The sequence below is a fragment of the Excalfactoria chinensis genome, chromosome 11 (assembly GCF_039878825.1).
Source record: "Excalfactoria chinensis isolate bCotChi1 chromosome 11, bCotChi1.hap2, whole genome shotgun sequence".
In the NCBI taxonomy this organism is placed as follows: Eukaryota; Metazoa; Chordata; class Aves; order Galliformes; family Phasianidae; genus Excalfactoria; species Excalfactoria chinensis.
This window is the reverse complement of record NC_092835.1, coordinates 14,930,052-14,945,459: the sequence shown is the minus strand read 5'-3', so window position 1 is coordinate 14,945,459 and position 15,408 is coordinate 14,930,052. Positions and strand designations below refer to the sequence as shown.

At 53.3% G+C, this 15,408-nt stretch overlaps 1 protein-coding gene and 1 long non-coding RNA gene across 2 annotated transcripts; one reads left to right on the top strand and one right to left on the bottom strand.

Moving 5' to 3' along the window:
- Positions 1-701: 701 nt before the first annotated feature.
- Positions 702-3,735, bottom strand: IRX5 (iroquois homeobox 5). Its single transcript, XM_072346532.1, has 3 exons — positions 3,387-3,735; positions 2,048-2,453; positions 702-1,890 (listed from the first exon to the last, which is right to left on the bottom strand). Exons 1-3 carry the CDS (start codon positions 3,633-3,635, stop codon positions 1,142-1,144), a joined length of 1,404 nt encoding a protein of 467 aa, XP_072202633.1. The 5' UTR covers positions 3,636-3,735; the 3' UTR covers positions 702-1,141.
- A 1,161-nt stretch (positions 3,736-4,896) lies between these two features.
- LOC140257311 (uncharacterized) lies at positions 4,897-10,058 on the top strand. Its single transcript, XR_011904995.1, has 5 exons — positions 4,897-5,031; positions 5,986-6,216; positions 6,991-7,179; positions 8,906-9,008; positions 9,716-10,058. It is a non-coding gene; the product is annotated as an uncharacterized lncRNA (long non-coding RNA).
- The last annotated feature ends 5,350 nt before the right edge of the window (positions 10,059-15,408 follow it).

Genomic DNA, 15,408 nt, shown 5'->3' with positions numbered 1-15,408 from the left:
GAACCCCACGGGAACAGAACGGAGGGAGCTGCCCGCTGCTGGAAACGCTCCCTCCGTACCCGGCTGCGCCCGACACCCCCAGCTCCGGCCGGGCGGCACAAAGCAGAGCCCTTCCCGGCCCGGGGCCGCCCCCCTCCCGACGCTGCGTTCCGCCGGACCGGACCGCTCGGCTCCCGCGGACACCGGGCGCTGTCCCCCGCCTCGGCGCAATGCGGGGCCAGGAGAGCTCCGGGACGGCGGGCGGCGGCGCGGAGCTCCCGCGGCGGCGGGCGGACGCCAAAGCCGGGCCGAGTGTGACCCCTACCTGCCGCCGCCCGCAAGCACCGCGGGCCCGGGAGGGGGCCCCGAGCGCTGCCCCCCCCCCCGGCCGCGGCCCCGGGCACCGCCAGCAAGGGGAAATCTGGCAGAAAATCGAACTCATTAGCGAAGTTGAGCAGCGGATCGCTTCGCGTGAAACGCGGCACTGATTGCGGGTAATGAGGTTACGTGCGGGATCGGCCCCGCGCCCGCTGCGGGAAGAGAGCGGGGCTGCGGCTGCCGGAGCGGGGCTGCGTTCTGCCGCCCGCCCCTTTCCCAGCGAGCACCGTATCCCACAAGTGGGAGCCGTTCCTCTTTGCCCCTTTTTTCCCTCTTTTCGTTCTAGTTTAGCGCGCTCCCAAGGGGGGGAAAAAAAACCACTAGCCATAAAAAATTAAATTAAACTTGTATATATATATATTTTAAAACTATGAAACAATTCGGAAAAAGACACAGAAATGTATATATTTATATTACGAAAACAACATTAATGCCTGTACAGGTGTCTCGATTTCATAATTTACTTCAAAGATACCGTATTATCAATTTAAATACAAAAGCTACATTAAATATACAGAGGGGTCCGTACAAACGTCCGTGGGGGCCGCGGGGAGCGCTGCGGGCGCGGGGGGGGGGGAACCGCTCGGTGCCGTTTGTTTCGTTTTTGCGTTTCTTTTGGTAGTGGAAAAATAACTGCGGCGGCGAGCTCTGATTTCTTTCAATAAATTAAAAGAAAGGAAGGAAAAAATAAAAGAAAAAAAAAAAAAAAAAAAAAAAAGAAAACGAAAGAAAGAAAGAAAAGAACCGAAGCACAGTCCCAGCGGGGCAAGGAGGGAAGCCGACATTAAATGCTGGACATACCTTTCTTCAGTTCGTAAGGCGAGTCCTTGCCGAGCTCCGCCTGGGGCTGGCTCCTGGCCGCCTTGGGCTCCTTCCCCAGCCCCTCGGCCCGGCTCAGCACAGTCTGGTTTAATCCATTGAAGGCGGCGCCGGGCGCGGCGGGCCCGCCGGCGGGGTGCCCGTGCAGGGCCCCGAAGGAGCCGTAGTTCGTGTAGCCGGGGTAGAAGGGCGCCGTGTAGTAGAGCGGCCGCGGCAGGACCGCCCCGTTGGGGAACGGGCACTGCGCGGGCGGCGAGCGGGGCCGCGGCGGAGAGGGGCGCTGGGGGCCGCCGCCTCCCAGCACGGCGGGGCCGGGGGTCGCCGTTTCGCCGCCCGCTTCCCTCGCCCTGTCCGCCGAGGTGGCGATCTCGGCCAGCGACCAGAGCTTGGGCTTGGCGAGGGCCGCCTGCTGCGGCGAGTGGATGACGGAGGCGGCGGCGGGCGGCAGCGGGTGCGGCTCGGCGACGTGCGGCGGCCCCGCGGCGGCGGAGGGCGGCCGGAACGGCGGGGGCTCCTCGGGGCCCGGACCGCGGCCCCCCGGGCACGGCCCCAGCGGGGAAGCGCCGGGCGCTTTCGGCAGCGCGGGCGGCCCGTCGAGCCGCTCCTCCGGCGGCTCCTTGCAATCCGAGTCGCTCAGGCCGGCCTCGGCCTCCCGCGGGCTGGGGGGCTCCTGCAGGCGATCGCAGCCCGGTGCGGCCCTGGGCTCCGCCGCTCCTGCGGGGGAAAGGACCGGGGTGGGGGGGAGGCTCGGCGGGCGGCCCGAGGGCCTCGCAGCCGCCCCCAACCCCGCGCGATGCCGCCCGCTCCCCCCTGCCCGGGCGCACCGGGTTGCCCCGAGGGCGCGTTTCCCCCCCCCCGCCCCGCCGCCTACCTGCGTCTGGGGAGCCGGGGTCCCCCTTCTCCTCCGGCTTCTGCGGCTCGTCCTCGTCGTTCTTTTCCAGGTCGATGTTCTCCTCCTCTTCCTCGTCCTCGCTGCGGTTCCGCGGGGTCCAGGTCATCTTGTTCTCCTTCTTGAGCCGCCGCCGCGCGTTGGCGAACCAGGTGGAGACCTGGGTGAGGGTCATCTTGGTGATGATGGCCAGCATGATCTTCTCGCCCTTAGTGGGGTACGGGTTCTTGCGGTGCTCGTTGAGCCAGGCCTTGAGCGTGGCCGTAGCGTCCCGCGTCGCGTTCTTGCGGTACGCGGGATCCCCGTAGGGGTACGAGCCGAGCGGCGCCGCGTACGGGTGGTAGCCCAGGGAACCTGCCATGGCCGGGGGGTGCTCGTAGGGAGAACCCTGCAGAGAGAACGCGCAGCGGCCGTGAGCGCGGGGCGAAGCGGCGGCGGGCGGCAATGACACGGCAAGGGCAGCCGGGCCTGCCCGCTCCCCGCAGCGCCCCGCAGCGCCGCTCCGGCCGGGGGGTGAAGGGGGGGGGGGGGCAGGGAACGGCCCGAAGGCTCCGGCCCCGAGGGAACCCCGCTTTTCTGCCCCGCGGCCGGGAGCGCGGCGCTGCCTTCCCGCTGCTTTCCTTCCCTGCTGCTTTCTCAGTGCCTCCCCGCTGCCCCCCGTTTCCCCAGGGTTGCCGCCGCGGCGGACAACCTGCCGGGCCGGGAATAAAGGGAAAAGGAAAGAGCAAATGAGGGGGGAGGAGGAGGGGGGGGAAAAAAAGAGGCTGGGAAAATAAAAATGGAAAAATAAACGAGAAAAAGGGAAAGAACTCAAGGAAACTCTGCCTGGAGCCCGAACGGAGCGGAGGAGACGAGCACGACCCCCGGCTTTATTTCGGGTGTGGCGGCGGAGCGCCCCGGGGCCCATCGGAGCGCAATTAGCGGGGAAAGTTGCCGGGCTCACCGGCCGCACTTCTCCCACCTCCGGCCGCTGTCGGTTCGTTCCCCTTTACACCGCAACAAGAAAACGGTTGCGGAATTCAGACGCTCGGTCTGTTCTTCGCTATATTCAAAAATAGGTTGTTTTTTTTTCCCTCTTGTTGGGGAAACGGGAGCGGTCCCTCCGGATCTGCCGCTGACCCGCGCGATACCGCCCGGCCCGGCCCGGCCCCGGCCGCTCTCCCCGGGCCGCGTCCGCAGCGCCGTGCGGTGCGGGAGGAACGCGCCGGGGCCGCGCCGCCTTTTGTCCCCGCGAGCCCCGAAATCGAACGGGAACAACAAGCGGGGCCGAGGGAAGGGGTGCCGTGCCCGGCGCGGTGTCGCTGCCCGGGGCTGCTCTTACCACGTAGGAAGTGAAGGCGGCGGCGGCGGCGGCGGCCGGGTCCGTGCCGTACTGGAGGTGCGAGTTGTAACCCGGGGACGGGGCGGTGAAGGCGGTAGATCCGGCATAAGGGGAAAAAGCGGAGCCCGAAGAAGATCTCCCAAGTTCATCGGTCCTGGGTCCGGAAATCACGCTGGTGCTGTACGCCGGGCACGAGTAGAGAGCCAAGGAGGCAGACGGCTGGTACAAGTAGCCCTGAGGATACGACATGGCCCCGCGCACACATACACCCGCGGGCCCGGGGGAGCCGCCGCGCCGGGCTGGGCTGGGGCCGGGGCTGGGGCCGGGGCTGGCCGCCCTCGCCAGCCGGGCAGCGGCACCGCTCCGCGCCCCGCGCTGGGCACCGCTTCCCGCTCGCTCTGCCCCCGCTCTGTGCTGCGATCCCCGCTCTGTCTCTGCCCCTCGCACGGCGGGGGGGTGATGGGGGCGGGGGGGGGGGTCCCTTCTTTTTTTTTTTTTCCCTTCCCTCCCTCCCCTTCCTCCCCGCTCTCGCTTTCCGCGGGGTCCTGCCAAGATGCTAAGTTGGAAATCGCAGCTCCTGACGCCTTCTGCGCGGCCCGGCGAGGCTCCTCCTTCGCGGGGTGTTGTCAGGAGGCCGGGCCGGGCCCGGACCCGCGGCGGGGCCCAACCAGCGCCGGGGCTCCGCGCTCCCGCCCTCCCCGCGCCGAGCGCGAGCTCGCGGGCAGCGCGGGGCCGTGCGGGCGCGGCCGCAACTTTCGGCGTGTGCCGAGCGGCGGGGAGAGCGGAGCGGAGCGGCACGAGATGGATCGCGCGCCCGGTTCCCTCCCCTGCCGCCCCTCCCTCCGCCGAAGGTGGGACGGCCGTGCCGCGCTGCACGCGGGGATCCGACCGCGGAGCCGCGCCGTCGGGTGCCGCCGGACCGGGCCGGGGCTGGGCGGGGCGGGGGGTTGGTTAGGAGGGGAGCGCGGCCCTCGTGGGGAACCGGGGCGGATCGGGCCGTACGGACGGCGCCGAGTATCCGCCGATCGGCGGCCGCGATCCTCTGCGATCGCTTGGATCTGTTTTCCCACCGGGAACGGCCCGGGTCACCCCCGCCGGTCGCTCTCCCGGTCCCCGGCCGGGGGAATCTCGTTACTCCGGTGCTTGACCCGAGTCCCCCGGCCCCGCTGCCGGCTCGGGGCGGCGTTTGACAGGGGCGGGCCGGGACAGGGGCTCCGGCCGCCTCCCCGCAGCCGAACGGCAGCGCCTTCCCGGGAGGGGCCCGCGCCGGGTTCGGGCTTCGAACCCCGACCGTCGGGATCGGCCGGCGGCACCGGGCGCGGCTGCGGGCGGGGCGGGCGCGGCCCGCACTACACTTCCCGGCGGGCTCCGCTGCCGCGGGACCCGCCCCCGCCCCTCCCGGCATCCGGTTGGCCGTCTCCTCGCGGCCGGCCGTCCCTCTCCTCCTCCCATTGGCTGGCGGAGCCGTCGCTCCGCGGGGGGTTGAACGAGGGTGGGGGAGTGGCGGGGCGCTGGCGGCACGCGGGAGCTCGGCGCTGACAGGGCGGCGTGTGGAGGCGCTGCGGGACGGGCCGGGATGGGACGGGACGGAACGGAATGGAATGGGACGGGACGGGACGGGACGGGCACCTCCTGCCCGCGGCAGGTGAGGAGCGGGACGGGACGGGACGGGACGCGGCGCTGCCTCCGCTGCCCACAGCCTCTCTGCCCCGGCGCTCGGGGCGCCCTCTGCCGGCGAGGTAACTGCGCGAGGCCTCCGCCCCGGAGCCTCTCTGCCGGCTGCCGCCCCGCCTGGCGCTAATGGGAGCGGCGCCCGCAGGAGGCGGTAAGGCCGCGGTGGTGTCGGTCGGGACCCGGAGCGCTCCGTCCGCGGCGGTTCCGCTGCTGTCGTCTCCGCTCCGCGCCGCTCGGACGCCCTTCGCGGACCGACGTTTCTGTTTCCCGCTGTATCTACGCGGCCCTTCCCTGCCCTTCCCTCCGGCAGGAAGGCGCTCCGTGCGGCGGGAGGCTCGCCCCGAGCACGGGCTGCGTCCCGCCCTGCCCGCCCTGTCTGCCGGTAGTTTGTTTGTTAACGTAATTTCTCGGCTGCTGAACTTTCTGGCCCGGCCGGCACCGAGCGCGGGCACGAAGCGCCGCGGAGCCGAAGCTGCGCCTTTACTTTTGCCGTGATCCCTGTTAGGACTCGCGGACGCGGTCGGGCGGCTGCCGGGAGCGGCGCGGGGCTCGGCGCGGCTTTCCCTGCCGGCAGCACGAACGGCAGCCTGCTCCGATGGCGGCCCTCGCAGGTGCAGCTGCCTCGGATCCGAAACGCATCGAAAGAGAAAACACCGCGAGTTTCTTCGCTTTCGTTTTTCTCTTTTTCATTTTTTTTTTTTTTTTTTTTTTTTTTTTTTGATGCGTGTGCGTTTTATTGGGTTTTGGATGCACTGAAAAGATGCTGACGGATAATGGCGTCTTGGCAGAGAGTGCCGGCACAGGTGTGCATCGTTATCTTAATTAAGATCCGGAGAAAAACGTCACCTTTCAGCGTGAGTTATGAAGGGAGATGCACGAGGATCATTTCAGCGTTTGGGTGTTTGTTTTTTTCCTTCTTCCCTAGGCGGAGAGATGGAGGTGATTTCCAGCCCCTTCCTGGTATTTCTGTATGGCAGTTCCTGACGTACCATACTCGTCCTGAACGATGTTTCCCCCATAGTTTGTGAACGCGTTGCCTGGAGGCCCTGGGAAAAGCCGTTGTGTGCCAGGCTGCCCCTACGAGCCACACAGGAGGAAGACTTTGGGCTGCGGGAGAAACTGGCAGCTAGGAGTGCTTTATGTCGTACGTCTGAAGGTACAACTTGCATCAGCAAGAACAAAACTTACGTATATATGCGTTTCTGTGTATTTATTTATTTATATTTATATATATTTTTAATTGTAAAGAAAAGAAGATTTTGGTTTTCTCACCTTCACAGTACTGTGGAACGAACTTTACAACGCAGAGCTCACTGGGCAGGAGCTAAAAGCACCTGCACGACGCTCTGGCACTGAGCTGTGGGCTGCCCTCCTGCAGGCACTGCCGTGCATGCTGCTGCTGCTGCCCCAGGTGGGACGCCAGGAGGTGCAGGGCTGTGCATGCAGTGTGAGTCCTGCGTGGCTCTCAGCATGGCATGGATCTGGGGAGCCCTCCCCTCATCCCTGCAGTTCAGCTCCCTGCACTCTGCCTGTCAGCGCTCTGCTCGCACTCAGAGGCACAGCCCTGTGGGCTGCTGGCTCAGCTTCATTGTGCTGGCACTCAGGTACAGTGCAACGCAGGCAGACCTTCACCTTGTTTTCTTTCAGCAAACCTTTGGAGGCAAAATCACTTCTTGTTTGTTTGCTAGAAGTCTGATTATCGCTCTTTATCCTTTCTTAATTGCACCAAAAAACCCTCTTGGGTGTGTGTAATAAAAACGTGCACGAGTGAATTTGCTGCCACGATATGGACTAAGTTAAGTATGTCTTTAAGGTTAATTTTGCTTACCGTTCCTTGGGCATATGTGGTAAGTATGATTGGCTATAGTGAAGGGGTGGGGGGTAGAAAGAAAGCCCGCTCCTTTATGTCTCACCCAGTTTTCCCTTCCAGCAGCCACCTCTGCTGGCAGCTGCCTCCCTGTGCTGAAGGAGCAGGTGAGGGGTAGCTGTTGTTTCAAAGCACGGAGCCAGTCTGAGCTTCCAGGCTGATCCAGGGAACAGGAATTGCACTGTGCTACCGAATGTGATGGATTGATCTCCTGCTCCTCCCGAAGGAGGCATTTCACAGCTTTTTCGTTCCGTAAGCACAGCTTTTTTGGTGTTTCTCAGTGTTTCTGTCACATACCAACATTTACCTCTCAAACATTCTGTGCTGGCATCCATGAAACTTTCCGTGCCCTTCATGTTTAATTTTGTACAGAATAACGCGTGGCGTTGAGGTCTTCTGTTTTCAATTAAGCTGCATTAGGTAACTAAGCTCTTCTTTCATATCCCATAACAAAGTATCAATATCCAGATGGTGGTGTGCTGGGACAGCATGGCTACGGCTGCTACTGTAAAGCTGGGAGCTAACGCTGCAGCCAGTGCGATAAATAACGCCAAGGTTGTGACTCTTGGCGTATTGGAGTTGCACTAAATAACGCTACAGTGCTGTTTATTACTGGTTTCATTGGATAATATGCAGCTATAAAACCTGCTTGAAGCTTTTATTAAGAATACTCTGTCATTATAAAAAGATGCCTACAACTTCTTTATGATGTTAACGGTGCCGGAATTGCTCCTTGCTGGCTGGGCAGGAGCGCAGCCTCTCCATGCTCCTGTGTGGATGCCTCTTGGGAATGAGGCAGCTCTGTACAGCCTGGGTTGGAAAAGGCACTTTTCAGACACTTTTATTCAGCTGGCTCTTTGCTTTTTCTTAAGTGTATTTCTGTATTTAATTTCTCGCTCCAGTTAAACACCAGCTGATATCCTCTGTGCTATAAACTATGCTATCGAGTCCTCTGGTAGCACTAACACCAAGGCAACCTGTGTGGTTATTTGAGAGGCTGCAGGATGGCTGAGGAGTTTTAGATGGACCGAGAAGATGATGGGGAAGACTTGGTAGCAGCAAAGGAGCAAGGAGTCTGCAGTCCCAGCTTGTTTCCTTGTTCAGCTTGTGGCACATCATGTGGCCTCTGTGTGTGTGTGTGTGTGTGTGTGTGTGTGTGTGTGTGTAACCTCAGTGCCTCTGTTTGCCAGCCTGGAAGCCTTTGCACTTCCTGGAAATACTTGGATTTAAGTTGTTGTCCGTACACATATCACTTAATAGACTGTTGTGTTTTCGAGCCAAAGCAAGTTATTTGTGCTATAACTGATTTATTAATCAAATTCCATTGAGTTTCCATATTTCCCAGACCTTTGGTTGCCATTTGGCTTTAGTTATGGTGCAACTCTTAGCTAACACAGAACCAACATCATCCAGTAGGATGTGGTAATAACATGGTGTGTGTGGGTTTTAACATTTCTATTAGATCAGTGGATGAAGTGCCCCTTGTGTTGCTCTGTCCTTTATCCTTGGTTGTAAGGGGTATTAGAGAGAATTTGATATCATATAGATAACTAGAGATAACATTATGGCTCCCTTTCCCTGATCTCCCCATGCCTGTGTTTTGCCTTGGCAGAGCATAGCCAAGAGGAGAAGCAGAGAGCTCTGTGATGGGGGAATGAATCCAGCCCTCCACTCAAGCAAGCACACCTGAATGCAGGAGACTTGTCCGAAGCCAGGATGCACTTGGGCTTGCAGCAGTTTTTAGCCATGTCCTATTCAGAGCTAATCCATAGTGATTTGTTTTGTGTACAGGATGATTCATTAAATAAAGCTTTGCAGCAGTGGCACTGTCCTTTGTGCTGCTGGCTTCTGTCTGTAACCAAAAGCAGAAATAATGTTTCCAGTGTTAGTCCTGTTTCTTTTAAAGCTGTCATGTGGTGCAGATGGCAAACATTGTAATAGTTATGTTTTCCTTTCTTTTCTTCTTCTCTCTCTCTAGATGAGCCCAGCGAGACCAGTTTAAGCAGCTCAGCAGTTCATGGATGGAAGAAGAGTCCTCCTTTCAGAACACCTGAACATGGAGATCTTACAAACGCCGTTAGGTAGTGTTGCTGATAGTTTTGTTTTATCAGTAAGGCTGCATGCTGTAACTGATTATGCACTGCATTATTGGTCACTGGTCATATGGAACTGCTTTTAATAAATGTACGTGGGCTAGTGGCTCAAATAAACAGTATGAGTAAGAAGAGTAAATGGGGGAACTGGGCATTAGAGGAAGTGCTGTTAGCTTGTCTGCAAGACAGCATCATTTCTTTATGTGGTGCTGTCTGCAAGTTTTTGTATGACTTGAGAAAGTCACAGTGAAGAACAATACCTTTTTATTCAATAAATGGTTCTTATTCTTGACCAGAAAGACACATCCGTTGTCCTTCATAGTTCTTAGCTGCTACAATAACTTAATGCTTTGTCCAGCAGAAAATAACACTCATAATGCTGACCTAAGAAATATCTGTTTGTCTGCGGTGCTGCAGCATGTGTTGCCCTTCCTTCCCAGGGATCCTTGGCTGGGAGCTGTCGTGTGCTGCCCACTGCAGCGCAGCCCTCTGGGACCCCTTGCCTCCAAAGGTGGAATCTGCGAGCCTTTTCCATTTTGAACTTGGGAGTTCTGCCTCCTGAGCCCAATGAGTCTCAAATATTGCATGAAAAGATTTGACAGTGTTGTCTAGGAGATGTGACTTAGTTATTATTAATATTTAAGGGCCTTACGATGCTGGGAAAGAGTCATTGCATTCTTTTTTTTTGCAAATAGGAGAGCTGGCGTGCAGGAGGAATGGATCTGGTCTGTCTGCTGTGATTCTTGACCCACCTAATTGGCTAATGGCCACGAGCAATAACAGCATGGCTCAGGGGAGCAGCGCTGGGGAGAGCTGCAGCCGCTCGGGGCAGAGAAGCACTGCGCCGTACCGAAGGCGTTGCATGCGGTAAGTGGGGTCTCTCTCTGGTCTGGTGGCCAGTGAGGAGATTGAAAAGGGCTGATGGTGCTGAGGCTGTCTCTGTCGGACAGCTTCATTTGAGATTTTATCCAGGGAAGCAATGCCCTCCGTAGTGTGGTGTTGCAGTTCATTTCTAGGAGCTGCTCTTTCTTTCTTCCTTTCTTTTTCTTTTTCCCCACCCCCTGCTTTCCTTTCACAATAAAGGGGCCTTTCCCCAGGAGAAGCTGATTGACTTCTCAGCTGGTACATGCAGTTTTCTTGCACTTGGTTAGCCTCAAAGCCAGTAATGGTTTCTTTTGGCCCAAGACTTTAGTTTCTTTTTTAATAGTTTATTTTGCTCAGAAGAGAGTCTCTCTACCTTGCTACAAGCAACATTGATTTTGATGCATATCAATAAAGAGTTAGTCTTAGAGATGTGTGTTTTCCATGTAGAAGACTTAAAACCTACATGAAAGGAATGCCTATCTTGGAGAAGCTTGCTTAGTTGTAGAATATGCCCTATTCTTTCATATTTTGAAAAGACTATAAAGAATATATATATATGTGTGTGTGTATATATATATATGTATATATATATATTCTTTGCAAGGAAAGAGGAAATAATTCCATCTTTTGATTGCATTTTTTTTTCCTCAGTCTTATAGTTGCAAGATAAATACTTGGAAATACGAGTTGGTAAGGTTAATGTGATTAAAATGAATGTGTGATAACGAGTGCTGCACATTAAAGATTAAGAGCTCAAATTATAGGCTCTAAAGTGAAGCACTCCATGGGTGTTTGGGAGTTGTTTGTGCAAGGAGCACAAGGCTTTGGCCTATGGTTGCAGTTGCACAACAATTGCATCCTGTCTGCTGCCTTTTTATCGTAGCTGATCTGCAGAGATGTGTCTGATGCATGGCAGTGTCAGGGTGGAAATGCAGTCTGTGCTGAGGTGGGGAGTGAACGAGGAAGTGATTTTGGCCCGAGTATTAGCAGTATTCTATCCAAATAGAATGATTCACATTTACAAAGAGCAGTTTATAGCATTTTGACCGCACGGTGATTAATTCTTTATGTATAAATTGATCCTTTATACAAATGTAATTCCATGCACAACAGTTAATCTCTTTGAGTGCGAGTTGAAAATATACCATCAATTAATTTATGTAGGTTATGACTGTCTCCCTCCTGGCCCGTATTCTGCAGCGGTTACCTATGCTAAAGTTGAGTTGGTGTGCGCTTAATGAAAATTAGATGTGAAATGTGATCTGGAGAGGACAAAGAAGCATTGAAATCCTTGTTGGTCTTTAAAAGACAAAGGTACTCCAGACAATTTTCCTTTCTGGATCTCTGGAGAATTTGACGTGTAATTCTGTTAGGAGCAATTTGGAGTGAAGGAGATGGAAATATTTTTAGAAGCAGGGGTGCTACCAGATATCATTGCATGCCTTTTGTGAAGCCTACTTTTGTTTTAGAACACTTCCTATTCCAAGGCGCTCATTTATGGAGACTTTCCCATTGAGAAAGAAAAGCTTTTTAGAGCTTTTGTGGAGAGACAAACCGAACTGTTATCTCTGTGCTATTTTCTAACAGGTCAACCATTTAAATACAGTGTTTGTTTGCATAACAGCAATGGCGTTTTCCCTCCTCTTCCTTGGGGTTCTGCCCAACTGGATGTAATGAGTGGCAGTTGCAGTGACTGCTAAGTGTTTAAATGATGACACCATTATGTGAAGTGATTTTGTAATTCTTGGCTAGAATCCCTCATTTCATCTGCTCTCATATCCTTGGAATCATACTCTCTGGCTGCGGAGATGATGATTGATTTGTTTGTGACAGATCGCAGGAAACAGTCATTGATTTTTAAATATTTTACCTTAAAATTATTTACAGTTGTAACCAAGGGGAGGTATTTCCATGGGCTGTCAGCCCCTGAAAGACTGGGATAATATTCCCTGCTCCCTGACAAGACAAATTACCCGTAATGAGTGCAGTAGCTGAAGGGTATACTTTTATTTTAAAATATGTCAATAACCCCAGTGACTAAACGAATATTGATTCAGCATAATGAAGCCTGAGTAATGTGAAAATGAGCTCTTCAAGGAGCATGGTAAAGACTTTCTTTTTAGCTTGTAGCAAGAAGCTTTTCATTCTTTACTGTTAGGTAGTGCAATTGTGCAGCTTTAAACAAGTTGTACTTAAACAGTAGCAACGTGCAGCACGAAGAACGGAGCTGCTGGTTTTTTTTTTGGTGCTTGTTTGATTGCTTATTTTCTTCAAGTTCCTTCCTCTGGTTAGTTCAGCAGATCAGATGATTAAAGAGAAAAATGCAAGTTATCCAGGACAGAGATAGAATTACTGCTGGTGTTAATGTCTCTAGCAGTAATATTCTTCAGCTAGCCTAATGGCATTTTTAAAGTGGATTTCGCATATATGAGCATGGAAATGTATCTAAATAAACTGCAGATTTAATTTCATATTATTGACTTCTCGGACATATTGATGTTTGTTCTATACGATCAGTCTAATATTCTCATCCTTTAACAATTTAGAATAGCTGGTTTATGAGAAGCTGGATATACTGTGTTATAAAACTTAGTTACCGTGGTGCACATTTTTCTTTCTGGTGCCTTGTAACACCACATGTTCCTTACAGAATGAGAATTTTCAAGCAGTAATTCATTTATATTACAGTAATTTATGCAGTGCCATAGGTGTGGTGTGGGAAAGCATCTAATAGATTAATACGGATGTACTTCAATTGTTCAGGGTAAGGATTAGATTAAAGACCACGTTGGGGTGCAATTTTCTTAACGTTAAATATATCGAATGCTAGAAAAGCTATCGTAGGAGAGGATCAATTTGTCACTTGTATTTGGGAGCGCCGTGCAACACTGGGAAGGAAGGCACTGCAAAACACTGGGTAGAAGTGGCTGTGTAATGCAGACTTGCACCAAACGACATTTTGGAGGTGTTTGTGTATAATGCGTCTGTTATGAAATAAGACTGTAGCCGGGAGCGTTTAGTGAGGGTGTTTGGGCCATAAGATGACATTCCTTATTTTCTGAGGGGCGACTTCAGTTGCATCCAAGTAGCTTGTGAGAAATCTTGAGAAGGATGTCTTCCTAGAAACGGGATTTTTGCAAATGTCATCCTCTAGCACAGCTAGAAAGTGATTTCACTTGAGAACCTGTGGCACTGTGAATGAAATGCCAACCCTGCAATCTGAGAGATGTTCCTGTTTTTCATAATCTGTTAATTTGCAGAAGGATGTTTAGTTTGAGTGGTTTTATGTGTATCACCAGGGGTTTGCAGAACACTGGTGAGCCGTTAATGATGAGAGTAATAACCTCACTGGGGGCTTTTGCAGGCGAGGGTTCGACTGGAGACATTAAACTCATCAGCAGTGGTTCAGCCATCCCAAACTGTCTGACTGTCCTTTGTATTCCTGTTCCTTTTGTTTTTTCTGGCTAGCAGCAGGAGGTGGGAAGGGGACGACTCCTTTGCGTAGTTTTCCCACAGTAGCGAGGAAGAGGGAGGCAGATTGGGGCTGGGTGCCAGATCTATTGCAGTCCGAAGGGCAAATAAATGTTTGTTTTATCCACATCTGCTTTTCCTGGATAACACTGCACGAGCTTAGTGATGCCAAACTGAACAAAAGCAGATACTGCTGGAGAGGTCCTGCTGAACCAAAGTGGGCTTTTCTTGAACGTCACTGGCTTGTTTTACTTGCAAGCCAGGTAGCTTGTTCTGCTGCCTTTCCCCAAGACGTGTTTGCTTGTTAAATACCTGCCTGCGTGGCATTCCGGTTCAGGCCTGAACGGCATACTTGGCACCAAGGCCAAACGGTGCGTTCTTGGCTGCAGGAAGCTGACAAATGGCTTGTGAGCTCAGCGGGTGATACCGGAGATTTCTGGTGATGGGAACTTGGAAGCTCTTGCATTTCTTGGTGTCTCCATTTAGCATTAGAACTGCTGCGATTGCTAGGCTGTTTTCAGGTGATTAATAAAGAGAAAACAAACTGAAACCCCCACATCTCAAATGCTCGTTGGTAACATTTGGAATCTCCTACCAGCAGAACATAAACTCAGTTCAGTTAGGTGAAAGTAAATGAGGTAACTCTGTGAAATAAAGCTAATGGGTAAAAATGAAGTAATCTAATTTGTGGTAGAGAAGAGCCGACAGCTAAGCCATACAAGACTGAATATAGGTTAGGGTTGATAATTAGGGGTCGTGCGTCCCAAAATGGTGCAGGATGTGGGGAGGACATGGAAATGTAGGTGATAGAAATCAAACTCCCTGACACCTCCCAGCTCCACATCCGTACATGGAAATCGAAGGACTGATGTGTCATGGCACCTGAGTAAAGCTGGTTTGTAAGTGGTCAACACCATCCAGAATTTGCTAATCTAAAAGGCACAGCTAATTGAAATCTATTCCTTGTGCCCTGAACTTCTTGTGCTGAAATTGCTGGTTTTGTTTCTTTCTGTAATTAACGCACAAATAATTCTTCATTACAGAAGACTTGCATGCGGAATATTAACTTTTTTTACAAAGAGCACATTATGTACTAGAAGCTTTCACTCAACATGGTGGTACGGGGTGTATGGTGGGCTGATAGAAAGAGAGAGCCACGCCATACCAGTCAGCAAGGAGGACCCAGGGTGCTTTGAGGGATCTGGCCTAACTGCTGTAGTTCAAAATGAATGACTGAGTGAGTGCATGAGTGTTGAGATCTGCATTTGGCCTTATGGAAACAAGTTGAGAAACAAGAGCTTAAATGATTGTTGGTATTTTCAGTGCTGGGGAAAGAGGCATTATGCTTTCTTTTTTGTTGTTGTTTATTTTACTTTTAAGGAAGCTCCGATGTCTTTTTGTTGTTGTTGTTTTAACTTATCTTTTAGTAGGAAATGTCATTCCCAGGATGAGGTAATGTCCTTGGGTTGGTGGCAACAGCTGGAGTTTCAGAATTCATAAATAATTCAAGGAGGGGTAAAGGGTAGGGGGCTTTGTCGTTTGAATCTTTATTATGTGCACACACTTCATTTTAGATACGGCATCATTTGAATTCACTCAATGCAATGATTGCACTGACCTGTCATATTTATTTGATGTCCCTTCGAAGGACCATATGCTCTGTCCTTACAGTGCTCAGCATGAAAAAGGAAGCAAGTTGCTGTCCAAAAGGCAGCGAGATTGCTGTAAGGATGAAGACCCCTCTTGCCATCTTCACATCAGCAGATGTGCTGCTGCAGGGCAGTAGGAGAAAGTGCAGTTGTTGCGTCAGTGCAGTGACTGCATGGTAGCGTGGACTGGAGAAAGAAAGGTGGAAAAAGGCAGAAGCTGTTTGCATGAAGGTGTTCTTGGTGTGAAGAACTCGGCTGCCTCTTAAGGCCAGTTGATGTGTCTGGTGTGTGGAAGGCAGAGAAGCCAGAAGCCAGCTAGAGATCTGCTGTGAGCTGCAGAAACCTGGAGGTGCACTGTGATGGCTTCAGTGTGGGAATCCATTTACTTTGGTGGAAGCTTGGTT

What these genes read in the sequence shown, in the direction of transcription:
- IRX5 (XM_072346532.1), bottom strand. Translation starts at nt 3,635, where the DNA reads ATGTCGTATCCTCAGGGCTACTTGTACCAGCCGTCTGCCTCCTTGGCT. An exon ending in CCGCCTTCACTTCCTACGTG is followed by an intron (nt 2,454 to 3,386) that starts GTAAGAGCAGCC and finishes TTCTCTCTGCAG; the next exon opens with GGTTCTCCCTACGAGCACCC. An exon ending in CCCCGGCTCCCCAGACGCAG is followed by an intron (nt 1,891 to 2,047) that starts GTAGGCGGCGGG and finishes TTTCCCCCGCAG; the next exon opens with GAGCGGCGGAGCCCAGGGCC.